General features: G+C 41.2%; 1 protein-coding gene across 2 annotated transcripts in view; it reads right to left on the bottom strand.

The window, feature by feature from the left end:
• Positions 1-22,792, bottom strand: part of tmem41b (transmembrane protein 41B) — a 45,278-nt gene that overhangs the window by 4,254 nt on the left and 18,232 nt on the right. The window contains exons 4-6 of one of the 2 annotated variants that reach the window (XM_078549180.1): positions 19,441-19,534; positions 15,415-15,519; positions 13,232-13,370 (exon numbers count right to left, since the gene is read on the bottom strand). In XM_078549180.1, coding sequence (XP_078405306.1) covers positions 13,232-13,370; positions 15,415-15,519; positions 19,441-19,534 — 338 coding nt within the window. The remainder of the gene's footprint in view (positions 1-13,231; positions 13,371-15,414; positions 15,520-19,440; positions 19,535-22,792) is intronic. The other variant, XM_078549181.1, reaches the window with a different exon arrangement.

Here is a 22,792-nt window from a genome sequence, read left to right as displayed (position 1 = left end):
TCAGGTAAACACCGGGAAAAACAAAGCTTGCATCTTGGGACCCCAACAAACCCTTACCATCTCCACCACAAATGTTGTTTGCTTGCCACCGCTGCCACTTCCATCACATCACCTGCCCTACCTCGTCCATCTGCTGATGAAACCTCATCCCTGATTTTGACATCTCCAAAATGAACTATTGCAATGCTTTCCTGGCCAGCTTCCCAAATCCTTCCCTCCAAATGCTTCAGCTCATCCAAACTCTGCTGCCTATATCCTGCACCAATACGCTTTCACCCAACATCTGTTCTCAATGATCCACTTTATCTCCCTATCCCAGATTCCATCAAATTAAAATTTTAATCTTTGTATTCAAGTCCCATCATAACCTCGCTCCACCCTTTTCACAAAAAGAACCCTACAAACTTCAAGGTCTTTACTTTCCTCCAATACTGGCCATTTACAAATATTCCACCCTCTTTGCCCCACAAAGGACAGCCATGCCTTCAGCAATCTTGGCATTTTTATTTACTTATTCATGTGATGTGAACATAACTGGTAAGGCCAGCAATTTTTGCCCACCCCAAGTGTCCATGAGAGCAGCTAAAGTCAACCACATTGCTGGGGTCACATGTACGCCAGGCCAGCTAAGAATCGCAGATTTCCTTTACTGTAGGACATTAATGAACCAGATGGGTTTTTGCAACAAATCGATGTTAATTTCATGGTCACCATTACTATAGGACATTAATGAACCAGACGGGTTTTTGCAACAAATCGATGTTAATTTCATGGTCACCATTACTGAGGCTAGCTTTCAATTCCAAATTTTTAAAATTAATTTAATGTATTAATTAATTGAATTTAAATTCCACCAGCTGCTATTGTGGGATTTGAACCCGTGTCCCCAGACCATTACCCTGGGCCTCTGGATTACTAGTCCAGTGATATTACCACTATGGAGCCACTTCCCCCTTGGTCTTCAAAACGTCTCCACGCTCTCTCATTATTTAAGACTCTCCTTAAAATATTTCTTTGACCTAGCTTTCAGTCTGCCCTCTTAACACTTCCTTCTTTAGCTCTGTGTCAATTATTGTTAGATTGTGAAATGCTTGGGGATGTCTTCCTATGTTAAAAATGCCAAATAAATTATAGGTGTTGTTGTATACGGAATTATCCTATCCCCTGTACTTCCATTTGCTGATATCATGTTATAGAAAGATGCATCAGACTGAATCGTGCTGTGCAAACCATTTGCAGTTTGGAAAACTGGATAGTCACTCCAGCTAAATTTATAAGGATAGTTAGTTTTATCTTTAATAGCACTGCTGGCTCCATAAATCAGAAGTTAGTGACAGAACACAGCATAGACATGCCTGGGAACTGAAATCAGCTTTTCCAATGACAGAGTGGTTCATCTGGTCTCCTAGAATGCAAAAACTAGAACATGAGAGCCATACTAGAAATCACCATCACTTCAGTAAGCAAAACACCTGGATGAAAAGTATTCCCTTGAACAGGCATCCAACCACTGCCTTAACATGAAAAATTACCAGATTCTGGATCATCACTAACACAGAAGCTTCAAAAAGGCTCCTGATTCATTCAATGGAAGTTTTACAATGGAAAAGAACAGTGATGGGACTGATAATAAAGCAAATTGGTGAGGTTGCTTGACTAACATACAGAAGGGTAATTCTTTGGCAGGTTTCCATCTCGTGAAACAATGATTTGTACCTTGGTGGTTAACTCTGTTAAACATTGCAGGTAGGGCTCAGGAGTCCCACTCCAGCCTGACAGTCCCTGCCATATTTGCTGCAGATGAACACAGTGGCCTGAGGAGGTGCCAGATTTGCCTCTCTTTTCTCTGGGCTCTCTTCCCAGCCAGCTGAACTTTCCGTTTTTCTTACAAAGCCCCTCCAGACAGCCAGCCTCCAGAGGTCACGGCCGTCAGTGACTGACTCTAGGTTGTTTGTGTTAATGTCCGCCATCTTCATATCTCGCTTGTGGGTGCCCTTGTGGCAGATTTATGGATGTCCAGCAGGTTATAACACAGTAGCCAGTTCACTGTACAGATGGTCTTTGGGTATATAGCCATCATCCATCCAACAAACACGGCCAAGTCAGCAAAGATGCTGTTGGCTTAGTAATGAGTGTATGTTGTTCAAAAGGATAAGTATTTAGCCATACAGACCAGAAGATCCTAGGTTTGATTCCTGATCTGTACTGAATCAGATAATCTCACTGGACCAGTAAGTAGGGAGCAGAGATGTTAAGCAAGGACAAGATTGAGCATGTTCATGTTCTACACAGATATTGCCACTGCTCATAAACAAAGTATAGCTGTGTGAGGAGTTTGGGTGGGGATGGAACTGTAGCCAACACAAATCAACCTTCAAAAAGAGGAGCAAACTAGAGCAGGGAGGGATCAGGAAGGTAAGGGGGAGAACCAAGTTGCTAGAGTTAGACTAAAACTGTGGCAATAGTAATTTTTTAAATGCACACTATTTCCTGATGCCAATAGAAAGGTGCTTTTACACATGTGTAAGATGTATGCATGCACAAATGTCTACAAATGTGTAGACATTTAAACAAATAATAATCTTACCCAACTCTTCTATTATGGGATGCAGTGCAAGAGAAAAAATGTATAAAACACAACAATTTTAAATGCTTATTTTAAAACATGAGCTCACAACAAACAGCAAGAAGCATCTTTAAACTTAGCAGCATTAACTACCGTTCAATCTTACAAGCTCATATTTTCATACAGCAGCATTTAAAACGGTTGAATTTTTCTCTTCCAGAGAGAAGTCAGGCCTGATCCTATGGGCAGGTTTAATAAAGATGAACTGACATATAGGCCTGGATTTTACAGTCTTTATGATGCAAAACTGTCAGCGTTCACTGCCACTACATTGCAAAACTGACAGTGAGCTCTGGTGTCCTGACATGCCCAGTTAAATGTGGAAATCCAGAAGTTGCGGTCAGTGATTCCCGCTCCTCCACAGGATACGCTGTTAAAGTCTTCACAGGTGAAAATTGATTTAAAAAGATCACTGAAATGAACATCCACCTTTTATGCTATTAGTCCTACTATCAAATTACCCTTGAAAAAGTTGCACCTTTTCGAATGAGGTGTAACTGAATTTTTAATGCCATACTAAGTTATAAATAGTGCTGACCAACCTCTCTAGCCATGATAAACTAATTTTATATATGTAGAATATCACAATTCTCCATCTCATGCTAAAAAATCCATAGATTTTTAATCATAAATTTCTTTTTGTAAAGTTTTGATTCTGCATGTGTATGTTCCAATCTTTATTTCTGTAATGTTATAAAAAGCAAACAATAAAACCCACTTGTCACTTTCTAATTAGCTTTGAGAATTCACTATTGTGATTGGCTCCTTAGCCTGCTTGGTATTAACATCACTGTTGTTGGATGTCAGAGATCCCCTATAGTTGGTGCCAAAATTAAACTAACATTGGAAAAGGTGAAATCCACACCACAGAGGTTACTTTCTGCAAGACTGCTGACAGAAAAATCTGTGACAGTTATACTTAATACAAATTTACTAGCTTATCAATGTCACAGTTTAGATAAAACAAAAGTTCATATTTATGCACTGGAAAAAAATTTGATAAAACATTAGAGTCAATTTAACTGTGACACTGGTTATTAAAATCCTGTTAATCACCCAGGTTCTACAATTTCGGTTTTGCTTTATCCTAATTTAGATCCACATGCAACTTTGATAGGACTTGGCATCAGACACAAAACCACCTCCATCATCCAATAAAACAAACAGCAGGTCTGCGGTACCCATTCCAATAAAACCCTCTTTGAAACTTGAAAAGCAGCCTGATCATCACATAGGACCTTTGATATTTGAAAGATATTTTTTCCTAAAGGGCATCTGTAACAAGATGGGAAAATTAGTGACACAGAGATAAAACGTTTGATCTAATCGCCATTACAGAGATGTGGTTACAAGGTGACCAAGGTTTAGAAATAAATATTCCAGGGTATGCAACATTTCAAAAAGACAGTCAAAATGGAAAAGGAGGAGTGGCCTGATAATAAAGGATGACATAAGGACAGTAGTAAGAAAGGATCTTAGCTCAGGAGATTAAGAAGTAGAATCATTATGGGTGGAGATTAGGAACAACAAAGATTAGAAACCAATTGTTGGAGGATCTTAAAGGCACCCTAACAGCAGTTATACCTTTGCACAGAGCTTTAAGCAAGAAATAATTGGAGCTTGTTACAAAGGCAATGTAATAATCATGACAGTCTTTATGCCTCAGGTAGACTGGATTAATCAAATTGGCAAAAGTAACTTGGAAGATGAGTTTGTAGAATGCTCTTGCGACAGTTTCCTAGAACAAATCATGTGGGACCAGCTGGGAATAAAGTTTTTTTAAATGTAGTATTGTGTAATGAAACAAGGTTAATTAGTAATCTCATAGTACAAGATTCTCTGGAAAAAAGTGATCATAGTACAGTTGAATTCCATATTAAGTTTGAGAATCATATACTCAAGCCCAAAACAAGAATCTTAAACTTAAAGTCGATTACATAGGTGTGGAGCGATGATCTGGCTTAGGCTGATTAAGTAAACAGACCAAAAGATATGGTGGTACATCAACAGTGGGGAACATTTAAAGAAACAATTCAAAATGTTCAACAAAAATACATGCCATTAAAAAAAGATAAACTCAGGAGAGAAAGCTCCATCCATGGCTCACTAGGGAAGTTGGCATGGCACGGGTGGCATTAGGATAAAAGAAGAGGCTTATAATATTATGAAGAGTAGTAAGCCTGAGGATCCAGCAAAGGGTAAACAGAAAGTTGATTAAAAAAGGGAAAAAATAGAATGATAGTAAACTAGCCAGAATATAAAAATATTGTAAGAGCTTTTGAGTACAGGTATATAAAGTGAATAGCTAAAGTTGGCCCCTTAAGAGGCAAAGACAGAAGAAACTCTGGGGAATAAGGAAATTGTAGAGAGACAATGAACAGCTATTTTGTATCTATCTTCACTTTAGAAGACACAAATTACATACCAGAAAGAGAGGGTAAGCAAGGGGCTAATAAGAGAGTGAGGAGGGCAAAGTAATTAATATCAGCAGAAAAAAAGTTGGAGAAACTTAAGGGGCTAAAAGCCGATAAATTCCCAGTACTTAATGGCCTGCATTCTAGGGTTCTAAAAGAGGGAGCTGTAGAGGTAGTAGATATGCTGGTTATGACTTTCCAAAATTATCTAGATTCTAGAACAAGAAGTCTTGCAGCAATTGTATAGGGCTTTGGTGAGACCACTTCTGGAGTACTGTATGTAGTTTTGATTCCTATATCTAAGGAACAATGTATATGCCTTGGCAGTACAGCAAAGGTTGGTTCCTAGAATGAGAAGGTTATCCTTTGATGAAAGGTCAAGTAAATTGGGCTTATTCTCCTCAATTCTAGAGAGCATAAGAGGTGATCTATTGAAACATACAAGAATTTGGAGAGGTTTGTCTGGGTAGATACCTAGAGGTTGTTTCCTGTAGCTGGGGAATCCAGAACATGGAGGCACAATCTCAGGATAAGGGGTTATTTAGGACCAAGATGTGGAAAAATACTTCACTCAGAAGGGTTGTAGATCTTTGGGATTCTCTACCCCAGAGTTGTGGATGCTTCATCGTTGAGTATATTCAAGGCTGAGACAGATAGATGTTTGGTCCCTCAGGAAATCATGAGGTTTGGGGAGTAGACAGGAAAGTGGAGTTGAAGCAGAAAATTAGCCATGATCATATTGAATGGCGGAGCAGGCTCAAGGAATGAATAGCCTACACCTGCTCCAATTTATGATAATATGATTCAATTAACCACACCATCAGTAATATTACAAAAATTAGTTTTCTCAAAGGGATAAACAGGACAGAGAGCTGTTAGGTTGTTCCCAACTCAACATTTGAGTAATGAATAAGTTCAAACTAAATACACTTCATGACATGGAACAAATACAAAAAACTTGAATAGCCTAGTGAGTAAATATATTGTGATGTTATATTATATCATACAGAACAGGTTCAATCCTTGGTGTGTGCTGATTAAAGCAATCCCAAGGGCGTACAACAGTTGGAGGTCAATACAGGATTCCTGGAAGAAACAAAATGAGCTTCTGTTCCAGTGGCACTTAAGTTCAGTGTACAATGATTTTGATTTGGACCTAGAAGTATTGTTGAAATTTGTAGGTTGTCAAAATATGAGGCACAATTCATTCCCCAGATGACCAAAGGTGGCTGCAAAAAGCATATTGATAAATGGGGAAATTGAGCTAAAGTGTGGCAGATTCTTGAGGTGGAAAAAATGATATACTGAATGGAATCAGGTTCAGTGCTGCAGAAGAGCAAAGGGATTTGGGAGTACAGATTCACAGGGCATTAACAGGGTTATGAGGGGCATAGATAGGGTGGATAGGAAGGCACTTTTTCCATTAGTACAGAGGTCACTAACCAGGGGGCATAGATTCAGGGTAAAAGGCAAAAGGCTAAGAGGGGAGTTGAGGAGAAATTGTTTCCCCAGAGGATGGTGGGAGTCTGGAACTCACTGCCTGAAAGGGTGGTTGAGTCAGAAACTCTCGTAACATTTAAGAAGTATTTAGATATTCACTTGCGTTGCCATAGCCTCCAGGGCTATGGGCCAAGTGCTGGAAAATGGGATTAGTGTAGTCAGATCTTTGTTGATTGGCACGAACATGACGGGCCTCCTTCTGTGCTGTAGACGTCTATGAGATTAAAGGCAGCATCTCAGGTTGATAAGGCTGAGTTAATAAAAACTTAGAATTCCATTATCAAAAGGTACAGAATACAAAAACCAAGAGGTAAGGAGCCTATATAAAACCATAAGTGTCTAAGAATCCTGTGACTTTGGTTTCAGATGATAGGATGAATATTCAGGCTTTAGAGGGAATGATGCAGGTTCACAAGGCTCCTGCCAGTATGAGGAAATATGAATACTGTACAAACAGAGACTTTGAAAATTGAGTCATTTTCTTAGTTTGAGTGACAGGTTATAGAACAATGTTAGGGTTGTTTAAAATGATCAAAAAAATGGCATAGTAGACAGTATCAGTAACCAAGAAGTTGCAAATCAAGGACTATTAAAAGATTAAGCGCATTAGGTTTAAAACAATGTGCAGGAGAAAAGACTTTACATGGAGAATGGTGAGGATGTGGAATTCACTCTTGGGTTACTGGTTAAGGCCGAAATGGTCAACATTCAAGCTTTGATTGAATAAGTAAATGAAAGGTAAGGGGTTGAATTGACATGGGAACACAACAGATTGATTAGATGTGATTAGATCTACTGTTCTTATGGAGGATAAATGTTAACAGGGGTTGGCTGGGCCAAATAGCCTGATTCTGTGTTGTAACTCCTATGTGTTCTATGCGATACTGTTCCTGAAGTTTGCATTGATAATGGCTGGAACATTTAGGAAGCCAAAGAGGAAGAGGAGGGATTCAAAATAGAAGAAGGAGGCAAAGATTAAACTTGTGATAAAATTGACAAGGAAAATTCTCAATTTGAATTTGGTCTTGACACAGAACAGATCACGCTTGGACAGTAGTAGAGCGTTAATGTTACTGAACCAGTAATCCAGAGGCCCATAAAAATGCTCCGAGTTCACATCCAACCACAGAAGCTGGGAGAATTTAAATTTAATTAATAAATCTGGAATAAAATACTGGTCTCATTAATAATGATCATGAAAACTACTAGATTCTTGTAAAAACCCATTCACTGCTCACTGCTTTCCTTCCACAGTTCACTGCTGTCCTTCAGGGGAGAAAACCTGGTGTCCTTACCTGCTCTGGCCTACAATTGCCCCCAAATCCATAGCAATATGGTTGACTCTTAACTGCCCTCTGAAATGTCCTAGCAAGCCACTCAGTTGTATCAAACCACTACAGAAAAGTCAAAAAAGAATAAAACTGGTCGGACCACGTGGCATAAACCTAGGAATGGGAAATGACAAAAGAACACTGTGCCCAGATAACTCTGCAAAGTCCTTCTCACTAACATCTGGGACTGCCAAAATTGGGGCGGTGTCCCACAGACTAGTCAACAAACAGCCTGACATGGTCATACTCACCGAAACATACCTTACAGCCAGTGTCCCAGACATCTCCATTACCATCCCTGGATACCACCATCCTGTACCAGAAGCCGGACAGGCCCACCAGACACGGCTGCATTGTGGCATACAGGTGTAACGGAGAGGCTCATGGGATTCTGGGTCCCATGAAGTCTTATGACATCAGGTCAAACATGGATAAGGAAATTTCCTGTTGATGACCATCTACCATCCTCTCTCAGCTGATGAATCAGTGCTCCTCCATGTTGACCACCACTTGGAAGAATAGCATGGACATAGTGTTTGGGACTTCAATGCCCATCACCAAGTGTGCCTCAGTAGCACTCCTACTGACCAAGCTCTAAGGACACAGCTGCCAGTAGATGTTGACGGAATCAACAAGGAGGAAAGCATACTTGACCCTGTCCTCACCAATCTACCTGTTGTAGATGCATCTATCCATGACAGTATTGGTAGAAATGACCACTCCACAGTCCACGTGGAGATGAAGACTGTCTTCACACTGAGAACATCCTCTGTTGTGCAGCACTACCAACGTGCTAAATGGAATAGACTCTGAACAGATCTAGCAGATCAATTCTGGTTATCCATGAGTGCTATCAGTCATCAGCAGCAGAATTGTATTCAACAACCACATCACGTAACCTCATGGCTCAGCATATCCCTCACTCTACCATTATCATCAAGCCAGGAGACCAACCCTGGTTCAATGAAGAGTGTAGAAGAACATGCCAGGAGTAGCACCAGGCATACCTAAAAGATTAGATGCCAACCTGGTGAAACTACAACACAGGGCTACATGCATGCTAGACAGCAGAAGCAGCATGCTACACACAGATCCAAGCTATCCCATAGCCAACAGATCAGATTAAAGCTCTGCAGTCCTGCCCACATCCACATACAGCAACAACTATACAGGCTTCGCCGAATAAGTGGCAAGTAACATTTGCACCACACAATTGTCAGGCAATTACCATTTTCAACAAGGGAGAATCCAATCATTCCCCCTTGATGGGCAAAAGCAATGCCATTGCTAATTCCCCCATCATCATCATCCTGGATAAATTACCATTGACCAGAAATTTAACTGAACCAGTTAACTGAGCTATATAAATACTGTGGCTAAAGGGGCTGGGAATTCTGTGACAAGTAACTCACTGCCTAACTCCTCAAAGCCTGTCTACCATCTACAAGGCACAACCAGGTGTTTCATGGAATACTGTTCACTTGCCTGGATGAGTGCAACACTCAAAAAGCTTGATACCATCCGGGACAAAGTAGCCCACTTGATTGGCATCCCATCCACCACCAACGCAGTGGCAGCAGCGTGTACCATCTACAAGATGCACTGCAGCAACAAACCAAAGCTCTTTCGACAGCACCTTCCAAGCCCATGACCTGTACTACCGAGAAGGACAAGGGCAGCAGATGCATGGAAACACCACCACCTGCAGGTACCCCTCCAAGTCACATATCATCCTGACTTGGAACTATATTCCTACACAGTCAGTGGGTCAAAATCCTGGAACTCCCTTCCGAACATCACTGTGGTTATACCTACATCAAATGGACTGCAGCAGTTCAGGAAGACAGCTCACCACTTTTCAAGGGCACTTATGGATGGGCAATAATTGCCGGCCATGCCAGTGTCACTCACGTCCCAAGAACGATTAGAAAAGACAGATAAAGCATAAGAGTTGAGAAAGTAGATGGGGTTTCCAACCACAGGAATTGGTCTTTCTCTATTCATTCCGTTTAAGCACTTCATAATTTTAAAATGCTCAATTAAATCTCTTCTTGACTTTCTCTCCTCCAGTATAAATAGTCCTAATATCTAAAAGCTCTCCAAATAACTATAATTTCCCACCCCTGGCATCATCATGGTGAATCTACGCTGAACAGTCTCTATAGTTTTAATGTTCCTTCGATAACAGCATATGCAAAGCTGCATATAGTACTCTCTGACCTAACTACTGTTCTATGTAAATTGATTACATGCTTAATCATGTACTCTATACCCCTATCCTTAATACCCCAAATCATTTTCTTTTTGTTCACCCAGATAACTGACATGCAACCCCAATCATACTCAAGAATCTCCAAACCAAGCTACTGAGAAATCCATGCCAATAGAATTTCTGTTTGGGCAATACAGAGTATACACTCTTTCCCCTGGAGATATTCCACATACTTAGTCCAGAAAACTCTGGTGCAAACACCAAGTCTCAGGGGTCTCACAGCTGTTCAGGGATGCTGCAGGTGTTTAAGCTACATCATATTGGCAAGGTTTCTGCTGTTTTTCTAGCCAGGACCAGCCTCCCAGTTAGGACACTAGCTGCAGGTCTATCCATCCAAATTTTATCAGTGAACTAGGGTGGTGAGTTAATAATCAACACAACCACTAGAAACACAGACTGGGTGAGTCTGGGCAAAATTTTCCACTCCCATCATGGCAGACGGGGGGCACTTAGATTTTTTGCCTCCCACCAAATTGTTTCCTGATGGTGGGATAAACTGTTGGAATTGTGTTCTCCTAACTTTCAAGGCAGGTTAAAAGTGGGTCGAGCTTCCCGACGAACAATGTTGGGAACCCTATTTACATGCATTAGCATCACATGCACATTCACTAAAAGGCCACCTCACCGGAAATAAGCTCCCCCTCTAAATTAAGTTCCCCGCCAGCTAGAATTTAGAATGCTCAGTTTACGACTATGTATAAGTGGCATGCACCAGGCTAACTCACCTCTTCCACGACTTTGGAATCCGTAGATGTTGCTTTCTCCTTCCTGGGGACCTCGCATAACGGCACTCAATATGAGTGAAGTTATCAAATGCTGCACCAAGGCTGGACAAGGGAGGCAGACAAAGGCTGGAGAGGGGAGTTGGTGGTGGGGGAAAGAGTGGAAGAGTGGAGCAAAGGTTGGACAGTGGAGGCAGTCTTTCCGGGGAAGAGTGGGGGAGTAGGGAGGGTGTCCGGGGAAGTGGTGCTGAGAATGTCCAGGGAGAGGGGAGCATCTTGAGAGGGTGGCATCAACGGTGGAGTCTGTTGGGGGGGGGTGGAGGGAGAGAACTCAGAGGAGTTGGAGCGTTAAAGTTGGGAGAACTCATTGGAACTGATAGGAGGGAACAGTCAGTCAGAGAGAGGAGTGGGATGTGGTAGGGCGACAGGTCTAGGGTGAAAGTCTGGTAGATGAAGGTCTCATTTGGCAGGGGTGTGCGAGGTAGTCAGAGGGGGAATAGACAGGTGGTTTGGACGCCTAGAGGCGGCAGGGTCAGGGTGGGCATGGGGACGGTAATGGGTGTCGGTTCTCAGGAGAGGAAAGGCATGTGGAGGTAGATCATGATAGGGTCCAGGGTGACAGTGGGGAAGAGGAATGGTGACATTGAGTGGGTCGATGGTGACTGGAGAGAAGTTGGTGGGTGACAGGGGGAGGGTAGAAGGTGGTAGCACAAGTTTGAAAGGTGCGGGCACCATTTTTCCCAACTGACCTTGACCATGCAGTCAGTCAGTGCGATCCTTCGAGGTGGGAGGAGAATCTTTTCGGGTAGGTGGAGTTCAAGGTCAGCACGTGGCTTACTAAAGGAACACCCTAATAATTATGAAGTAACTGGATGTCAAAGATGCTCATGTGTTCTCCTATCTATGGTGAAGCCTGTATTACAGCAGGTTTGTTCCTGACTAAATGGGTCTCATAACATTAAGGTCCCAGTAAGGTGTAGAGCTGCATTCATTCTGTGCCATTTTCCATTGGCTGCAGTCAGAGGCAGGGACGGAGGGAGGGAAGCGGAAAGCCTCCAAGGGGCACGGCTGGTGGAGGGCAGTCAATTTGCGGCTCCAAACCTCCATCCTCCCATTGAATGGTCATGCGGTTAGTCTTTCAATGCTGCCAAGGCAATGGTCTCTCTATAGAGCTTCGAGGGTAGTGAAGACAAGCGGAAAAAATGTCCGCTTGAGGCTTCTTGCACATGGGTCTCATTACCCTATCAAAGAGCAAAGTCTCCATACTCATTCACGTATGAACGCAAGGAATATCTACCTCTGGTCCTCCAGGGTGTCCTTTACCTGGGAGTAGTGGGAGGGGGATGCCATGTCTAGATGGAAGCCTGGTGAAGGACTAAGCACTTGCCAGCTGGCTTTGAGATGGAGAAAAACCTGTAAAAGATGTGCTCACTTAGTGTATCACTTCAATTCGTTCAGGCATCCACTGAGACGTCAATGATGCAGGATGCTGGCAACGCTGACTTGGTAATGGTTCTCATCCAGATGAGGAGAAGAAGGGCCCATTGCAGGTTGGCACAGGGAGCCAGGAGGAGCAAGGGCCTGAGCAGCAAGAGGTAACGGGACCTTGAGAAGGTCAAGAGGCTGGTGAACATGCTCCACTGCAATGGTGAACAATGGCACGACCATGGTGTATCACCAGTGATGCTCCTATCTACAGACAAGTGAAAGGCAATGCCGGAAGTGCCCTCATATGTCCTGGGATGTGGTCTGCCAGATTCTCCAGTACAAGTGAGGACGCAAGGACTCTGGAGGAGTAGTTGAGAGCTCCTGGTCTGCAATATGTGAATATCTGTCTGGGTGCCCTTTAAATATGCGCCAGGACCGTTGACCCCATGAGGTAACGGCAAGACAGACGACTTCCTGCCTACCCCTCCACGAGATTCTACTCGCTCCTCATGGATGCATAATTAATGAGCTGAAAAGTGGAAGATCGCACATGTCTACCTGCCCTGCCACCCAGCAGGAATCATGCTGACTTTCCCGCCCGCCACTGCAGTCTCCAGAATGGAAAATTCCACCCTCCGTCATGGAGAATATGGTTTAAATCTTCCATCATCACGTTTCCCTTTAGGGCCATCTCAAATCTAAAGAAAGGTTACCTTTGTTCTCCACGTGGTAGGTTGGCAGTCATTAAATAACTCACAGGGTGTGGGTTTAAGCATTCAATAGGAAGACAGCAAATTAATACCAGAAATGTGCAGTAGATTGAGTTGCATAACTTAATAACTACCCCCCCCTCAAAAAAAACAAGATTTAGCATTCTTACTTCAAAATTGAATTAATGGGATTTTAGAAAATGACTCACGATGAAAACACAGACTTACCTAAAAATGTGCCAACGAAAAAGACACCCAGAGGTACATTTATTACAGGGCTGGTAATGTTAATGAACCAGTTCGGCAGGAAAGGTGTTATTCTCAAGAAAATGATATAATTTATAAGATGCTCCCTGTGCTTGTCAACCTGCAAGAAAATGTTCATAAAAACAAAATGCAAATTAGGCAAAATGTGAACAATTTGCAGTCCACTACATTCAGACATGAATACTTTTCTTGAACTCCCTTCTTTAAAGATAACTGCATTAACAAGTCTATAACAGATTTAAGTTATATGACATTGCCACACTACACACAGAACAAAGCATCACTGACTAGTGACACCTTTGATAGACTACATTCTCAATATACCAGCTATATATTTGCTCATGTCACGATAGGTGAACTGGTGACCTCCCCTGATGACACATCACTGGAAAACACATGAAAGTATAACCAAATAATTTCACGCATCCATTTTATTTCCTTGAGGAAACTTCCATATTATGTGCATTCCCTTTCACCTACAATAACTAGGGCAACAGTGGCCATTGGTCATGTAAAGTATCTGGAATGAGCCCGTAGCTTACTGCTCCAACATGCTACTGCAGGGCAAGACTCTAAATTTTCCTCCTCTCTTTCCTTCCAACCTCAGAAATGGTATTTGACCTAGTGCTGACAGATAACTTCAAATATCACTCGATATTGCAATTTTCTTTTAATACTGTCCTTTGAAGTAATTTTCTTTTTAACCTATCCTTATCCTCAGTCCCACTGGCTGCGTTTAAGAGGATAGAAAGCCAGCCTATTCCAGAACGCCACTATTGTCTCCCGCCAACCTTCTGAAAGGAGGCCCTAGAGACCATCAGTCATGACTCACACTTTAATCTTCCCTCATTGCTTGAGATGTTGTAATTTTTATTATACCTCCCTTGTACAGGTCATTCAGATCAGGTAGCAGATTTACTTCTGTCATTTAATGTTAGAGCTCCAACATTTAGCACCATCTTACTACCCTAACTTGGGATTTCAATTTGTAACTTTGAGATTAGGGGAACATCCTATAACACATTTAACAACTCTCCATTAAAGATCAAGAAAAAACAATTTATGTAGATGCAGTCTGCCTCAAATGGAGATCAAAACAATAAATTCTGTTGTCTGACTGAAATTTACTAGGCATGAACATTCATAGCAAATATTCTTTCCAAATTTGAAGGTTTTCCTGTCATTGGTTTTTTTTGCATCTTAAAAATACTGATTAAAATAGCATTAGTCAAACATATTAAACAAAAGCAAATTAATTTCCAATAATCTCTCAGTTAAACTAAATAAAAGATGCATTTTGGTATCGCTATCTCATCACCATGAATAAATGTTGACATTAATTTTCCATTAATTTAGCCTGGAATGGCAGCCCTGAGGTTGTCAGCAAAGTAAACAAGGCAATGCACACTAAAAAGTCAACAGGATTAATGCTCAAGGGAAACAACCATGAAACAAAAATAGAAAATGTTCAAAAAACACAGCAGGTCCGTCAGCATCTGTTGGTGGGAACAGGCAAGTTTCCATTTTGGATGTAGTCCCTTCTTCAGAACTGAAATGATCTGCCACATTATTTTGGGCCTGATTCCACTCTACGTTTAGTTGTTTTAGAACATAATTTCTCCCCATTTTTTTCAATTTGAAGGGTCCAAACCTGAAATGTAAACTTGCGTGTTTTCTCCATCAATGCTGACTGACTTGTTGTGTGCTTCTAGCATTTTGTTTCTGTTTCAGATTTTCAGCATCAACAGTATTTTGCTTTTTAAGTTTTTGGTTGAGGGGATTGAATAGCTAACACTCATGCCTGCTTAGTAAAGGATAATAATATATTTCTTTAGTTCACTGGCCTGTACATCTATATCTATCAGTCAGTGGGGAATACAGCAACCCAGATAAGATGCCAAACAATGACTTTAGATACAGCTGTGCAAGTCAAGTGCTTTTAGAAGATCGAGTATATGCTAAACAAAATGCCCCACAACATAAATTAAAGCCTCGAGAACAGCATCTGGCATTATAAAATCACTCTAAAATCAAGCTTCAGTTGCTACATTATTTAGCATTTTTCTTTTAAACTTCACATTATTTAACTTCACTCACAGTGGAACCTCTCAAGTATAAATCACTGAAAATTAGAGTTATGTTACCTGTTGTGACCATTTTGTTGCCCTGTCTGTCAAGTATTTATGAACAACCGGTCGTCCAACTAAATATGAAAGCATGTAGCAGAAGGAAGCTCCAAGCCCAGAACACTGCAATGATTGGACAAAAAAAACAGAATCCATATTGAATTAATAATTTCAAAAAACGGTTACTTCACAATGTGATTACATTTCGCTACTTACAACTCAAATTGATGTCAACTTGCCTTCACTACAGAAAGCATTTAGGAACATAGGAACGGGAGTAGGCCAATTAGTCCTTTGAATTAGAACTTTGATTAGTTCCAGTGAAGCTCAACGCAAACTGGAGGAACAGCACCTCATCTTCCGATTAGGCACTTTACAGCCTCCCGGACTTAACATTGAGTTCAACAACTTCAGATCATGAACTCTCTCCTCCATCCTCACCCTTTTTTGATCCCCTTTTTTCAAAATTTATTTTTTAATTTTTATATATTTTTTTCCCCCACCTATTTCAATTATTATTTTTAAAATTTATTTCCATTCATTGTTTTATCCCCACCTTTTAGCCTATTTTGATCTTTTCTCCCCACAATTTCACCTCCCCAGACCCCATTAGGGTCATCTATCACTTGCTCATCCTGCTTTCCACTCTTAATGTCACCATTAGCACCTCCTTTAGCCAGTATCACCACTAACAACACCCCTTCGACCTTTTGTTTATGACATCTTTTGCAACCTCTCCTTTGCCTCCACCTATCACAGGCCTTCAATTCAGCTTCACCTGTCCCACCTCCCTTAAACAGTATATATAAACAGTATATATTTCACCACATTTATACTTCTCTTTCATTCTGAAGAAGTCATATAGATTCAAAACGTTAACTCAGTCTTTCTCTCCACAGATGCTGTCAGACCTGCTGAGGTTTTCCAGCAATTTTTGTGTTTCAGATTTCTAGCATCCGCAGTATTTTGCTTTTCTTTTAGTGCTTTGAAACTGTTTTGCTGGCTCTTGGGCAAGATATTCCCATCCCTCCCCTCTAGCAAACCAAGTCACAAATCCCAGAATGAATTTCTCTGTACTAATTAGTTACACGAAGTATAGGAGGCCATTCAGCCTGTGTTCATGCCAACTCTCTACAAGAGAGCAAATATTTAAAAATTGCAGAAATTAAACATATTTTATAAAGCAAGCTTTGAGATTGAACTGCTACCCTAAATCGTAATACATGGAATATAGAGGAGACATACAAATACTTTTTTCTTAAAGCATTAAACGCATAATGTTAAAGCAGGAAAAAGTTATATAAGCATACAGCATTTTCAAGATCTCTAATCCTCTTATGGTTTGGGCTTAATTTCATTATTTGCCAAATTATTCTGCCTGAACTTTGCCAGTTTCATCAATAGTAGTATATCTAAATAATCAAAATAAATTCTAGCTGCAAATCTGAGCATAAAAAAATCCTCAAAAAGGTAGATTAAGAACTGCGACAGTTAACAGGGAATAATCAGAAAGGAGAGATTTAGCAAAAGACAAAAAGTCTCTCTTTAAAAAAAAGTAACCACTGGTGCACAAACTGCTTTTATAATGTATGGAATCTATACTGCCCCTGTCAGTTTCTGAAGTGTACATCTTGCTGGCTACAAGTGAAAAGTTAAATTGCCCAACTCTACTTAAAAGCAGCTGCTGGGAAGCCATGTTTATAGGTCATGCAGACCAAGAAAGTCCCACATAACTTTTGATCTCCTGTCTGTTCAGCATTGGCTCTCAGCCATGGAAATGGCCAGAGAATTACAATCGGCCTCAGTGCCCTGGGAATGGAAAAGATGGGAAAATAATCAGGATTATCATTCTTAATCACCATTTCCTGTTGGAAAATGCACTAGTGAACTTTGCACAAGTGAACTTTGCACAAGGAAACAACTGGGTTTAGTTATGATTTCACACAGTGCAATTAAATCACTTTTCAAAGCTAATTGTTTCTGTTCACAAATGAAAAGTGACTACTTGGGGCAAACTGTACTTTTGGAATCATACTCCATGAGTCACTGCCTTTACAACAGAAGTCAAGTGCAGGAAAGAGAAGAAACATCGTCCTAGATAGCTTTCCTGTATAGACCAGAGAGGTGGTGTGTAGCTATGCACCATAAAGAGACAAATAACTATATTTAACATACAGCTCAGAGGTAAGGAGTAGGGGAATCTGGGGGTACTGATAACAAATCACTAAAGCAGCAACATATATTAAAAGGCCATTCAAAAAACAAACAAAGCACTGGGGTTCACTTCTTGGGCTGAAAAGCAGAGATGTTGTGTTAACCTTGTATACAATCTTAGGTAGGTCAAACATGGACAAAAGAGCTGAACTCCAGATGTGAGGTGAGAGTGACTGCCCTTGACATCAAGGCAGCATTTGACTGAGTGTGGCATCAAGAAGCCCTGGCAAAACTGGAGTCAATGATAATCAGGGGGGAAACTCTGCACTGGTTCGAATCATACCTGCACAAAGGAAGATGTTTGTGGTTGTTGGAGGTCAATCATCTTAGTTCCAGGACATCACTGCATGAGTTCCTCAGGGCAGTGCCTTGGGTCCAACCATCTTCAGCTGCTTCAGCAATGACCTTCCTTCCATCATAAGGTCAGAGGTGGGGATGTTTACTGATGTTTGCACAATGTTCAGCACCATTCATGACTCATCAGATACTGAAGATTTGCATGTCCAAATTCAGCAAGACCTGGACAATATCCAGGTTTGGGCAGACAAATGGCAAGTAACATTCACGCCACACAAGTGCCATGCAATGACCATCTCCAACAAGAGAGAACCCAACCATCGCTCCTTGACATTCAATGGCATTACCATCACTGAATACCCCACTATCAACATCCTGGGGTTACCATTGACCAGAAATTGAACTGGACTAGCCATATAAATACTGTGGCTACAAGAGCAGGTCAGAAGCTAGAAGCTGCGACGAGCAACTCACCTCCTGACTCCCCAAAGCCTGTACACCATCTACAAGGCACAAGTCAGGAGTGTGATGGAATACTCTCCTCTTGCCTGGATGAGTGCAGCTCCAACAGCACCCAAGAAGCTTGACACCATCCAGGACAAAGCAGCCTTTGATTGGCAGCCCTTCCACAAACATTCACTCCCTCCATCACTGACGAACAGTGGCAGCAGTGTGTACCATCTACAAGATGCACTGCAGAAACTCACCAAGGCTCCTTAGGCAGCATCTTCCAAACCCACAACCACTATCATCTAGAAAGACAAGGTTAGCAATACATGGGAACACCACCATCTGGAAGTTGCCCTCCAGTCCACTCACCACCCTGACTTGGAACTATATCGCTGTTCCTTCACTGTTGCTGGGTCAAAATCCTGGAACTCCCTCCCTAACAGCACTGTGGGTGTACCTACACCACAGGGATTGCAGCGGTTCAAGGCAGCAGCTCACCACCACCTTCTCAAGGGCAATTAGGGATGGGCAAAAAACGCCCACATCCCATAAATGAATAAAAAAAACTTGGAGTACTGTGAACAGCTGTGGTCCCCATATTATTTTTAAAAATACAGAGGCAATGGAGAAGGTGTGATTTACTGGAATGATACCAAAACTGAGAAGTTATGCCTGTCCTGAGAGGCTGAACAGGCTGGGGACTCTTTTCACTACAAAAGAGAAGACTGAATGGTGACCTGATAGAGATCTTTTAAAATTATGGAAATGCTTCATAGGGTAGACTTGTGGAGGAAACCAAAGCTAGAGGCTATTAAAATATGATTGTCATGAATAAATCTCCCCTCAGCCTCCTATGTTCCCAAGAAAACCTTCACCTATCCACAGTTTTCTCTTAGCAAAAAGCCTCTATTCCCAGAAATATTCTCTGTAGCCTCTCTGGTGTGAATGTAATGTGGTGTCTAAATCCATACACTGTACTCTAGCTGCGGTCTATCTAGTGTTTTATACAGTTCTAGCATGTGAGAACAGGTTTTCGTTCCATGTTAGCAACAATTAATTTATTCTATTTTCTTATCAGCTTACCAGACAGACGAGGAACAGGGCTAACGGGAATGGGTACAGGAACCCTGAAAGGATGCTAAGAAATATGGAACCTGGTATGGCAAAAGTCTGTAAACTGGAGAGAGTATGGTCAAGGATTATTGTGATGCAAAATATGGTATGCTGTGCAACAAGATCTTAAATTCACGCAGCTGCACTATATCACGTATCCTGTCATTTTAAATATCCTGCAACTGCCACTAATGTATTCTTAAATGTTCGCCATATCAACAAGAACAAACAATCACAAAAGGTTCCCTGTTCTCAATATCAGTGTTTTAGTCATGTGATGATATTGGAACAATGACCTGAACATTGAACAAATCACAAGTTAACATTAGGCATGCAACTTAAACAGCTAATCACAACCTTATCATGAAGTGGAGACAGTTAAATTAAAAGATTTTAATAATGTTTGAGAATCTCAAAGTAATCAATGAATTTGTAGACAATGAGTGGGAGAAGCTCAAGATAAAGGAAAAATAGATCTCCTTGTGCCTCAAACAATTTGCTGATATTTGTAGAGTGAGAACTGCGTTATGGTTAGATCTTTACAAAGCAGTCACTGCCTTGCCCGCTTCGAGTCTTCCTGTGTCATCCTCTACCAGTTGGTCGGAGAGCAGTTCTCCTTTCTCTATAGAGAAAACAACTGGTCACCAATCAGTACTCCCCGTGGTAGCATGCTTTAAACAGTGAACCTGACACATCATCTAAGGGGTAGGGTGAGAATCAAAAACAAGCACTTGAAAATTGTCAGCGCTGGTTTAGTGGTAGTACTCTTGCCTTGGAGGCAGAAGCTTGTGGGTTCAATTGCCACTCCAGAGACTGGAACACACTGTCCAAGCTGAGGGAGTCCTGAACTGTTTGAGATGCAGTTTTTTGGATAAAACATTAAACCAAGCTCTTCTCAGCCCTTCCAGGTAAATGTAAAAGATTTTATGGCAGAGTTCTCCCCATAGTCCTGGCCAATATTTGTGCCTCATCCAACATCACTGAAACAGATTCATTATCTCCTTGTCATTTGTGGGATGTTACTGTCCATAAATTGGCTGCAATATTTCCCTATATTAAGACAGCAGCTATACTTCAAAATAAATTTATTGGCTGTAAAGCACTTTGGGACATCCTGGGGTCATGAAAGGTGCTACATCATTGCTAATTATTTCCTTTTTTTCTTCCAGTTTAAGGGAAGAGGTTTGGTACCAAGACTGTCCTGTACTTCTCTACTTACACTCATTCCTACAAGCAAATATATCTGAAATGATTAACTACATTTTAACTCACTTTTTTACACAAACAGTGTGTGAGAAACATATAGTAGTGTTCCCCAGAGGGAAAGTAAAGTTTGCACTGAAAGATTTGAAACTCAGCAAGAGTAATGACAAAACAAACTCCAATTGTCAAACAAGGAGGATGTGTTGCTCCATATCTATGTTGGCAACACCCAGCTCTACCATCACACCCTTTCAGTCCCTCCACTGCCTCTCATTTGTCACACCAACATCTAGTGTTGGATGAGCAGAAAATTTCCTCCAATTAAATATTGGGAAGGCTAAAGTCATTCTCTTTGGTCCCAACCACAAACCTTGTTCCCCAGGCACTGCCTGCATCCCTCTCCCTGGCAACTGTCTGAGGCTGAATCAGACTTTGTCCAACTTTAGCGTCCTATTTGACCCAGAGATAAGCTTCCGACCCATCCTCTCTATCATCACAGCTGCCTACTTCCACCTCTTTAACATTGTCCATCTTCTCCTCACCTCAGCTCATCTGCTGTTGAAACCTTTATCCATGCCTTTGTTACCTCTAGATTCAACTATTCCAATGTTCTCCAGCCATCCAACCACTCTGCACCCTCCATAAATGAGCTCTTCAAATTTCTGCTGCCCATATCATAACTCTCACCAAGTCTCATTCAACCACCACCTCTGTACACACTGACTGACATTTACACTCAGTCTGGCAATTTTTGTCTGTCAATTTAAAAACTCTCAATTCTTGTTTTCAAATTCCTCCATGGTCTTACATATCCCTATTTCTGTAACCTCCCTCAACCCTACAACCCTCAGAGAATTCTGCCCTCCTGCAATTTTAGACTCTTGTCCATTCCTGATTTTCATCACTCCACCATCGGCAACGATGCCATTAGCTGCCTAGCTGTGAATTCTGGAAACCATCCCCAAACCTCTCTTGTCCTCTTTCCTTCTTTAAAGTGCTCCTTATACCTACCTCTTCGACCAAGATTTTGGTCACCTATTCCAATATCTCCTGTGGCTTGGTGTCAAATTTTATTTAACAGCACTCTATGACCATTCTACAATTGTAAGTTGTTACCATTATACCAGGGGAAAAAAGCTACACCACCAGAATTCAGACGAAACTCACTCTTTGGTCGGTGTTGATTTAACTGATTTGTCAGTTGGCAACAGGGTGCTACAATTGGTGTCAGTGCCATGGCTTCAGGAGAAAATGAAATCAGCCATTATTACAGCCTTTGCTCATTTTATAGCAACTCCTGCCGAAAGCGTGCATGTGGTTGTTTGCAGTCAAGTAGCATACTAATATTCAGTCTGCAGGCTCATACATGAATAATGGAGACAAAGTGGACAACACAATCATTTTATCCTGCATGAGGATGGCATATCTCCAACAGGGAAAACACTCTCCAGCAAATATTATGCTGTATATACAAGTTAAAACACAGGAGACATTCTTCAAAGGCAAAGTAAATAAATATGTTCCATGCAATATTAAACCAGAAAAGTACTAATATCCACCCTGCTCCTGCAGTCTTTTGTAAAAGGTAACCTCATAAGCTGAGCTAATGGATCTACCATAATTTCCATCAAGGAGGCAAAACAAAAATGTTCTACTGACGTTGTCTATTAATCACTCAAAGGTCCCTATGCTAATCTGCATGAAGTCTAGCTAATAATAACAGTGAAATGTGTTTTTCGAACATTCTGCAGCCTTCATCTGTAAAGTGAAGTCATCTTACTTTTATACAGAGGGCAATGTGAACAGGAGATACACTATATTTTTTCCAAGCCATTTACATGTATTTTTTTTTGCCTGCTTTCAGTTCCCTTCACAATTACTCCCTAGCATTGGGGGCTTCGCCATAACTACTTTAGTCTAATGCCAAGAATTACAGATGAAGCACAGGTTGACTCTCTTTTGATTTTTCCTTCCTTCCTTGTGTGTATCTGTCTCACATCTGTTTTATGCCTCCACAAGTAGCACCAGCAAAATCAAGAGCACATTATGTGAGCATAAACCCAAGCAGTCTTCCATAGTACATAGGATACAAGGACATTTCTAATTTTTTTTGAGTTGT

This window comes from Cetorhinus maximus, chromosome 9, assembly GCF_964194155.1.
Source record: "Cetorhinus maximus chromosome 9, sCetMax3.hap1.1, whole genome shotgun sequence".
Taxonomy (NCBI): Eukaryota; Metazoa; Chordata; class Chondrichthyes; order Lamniformes; family Cetorhinidae; genus Cetorhinus; species Cetorhinus maximus.
Note: the sequence above shows the minus strand (reverse complement) of the source record. Positions and strands in the feature narration are given on the sequence as shown.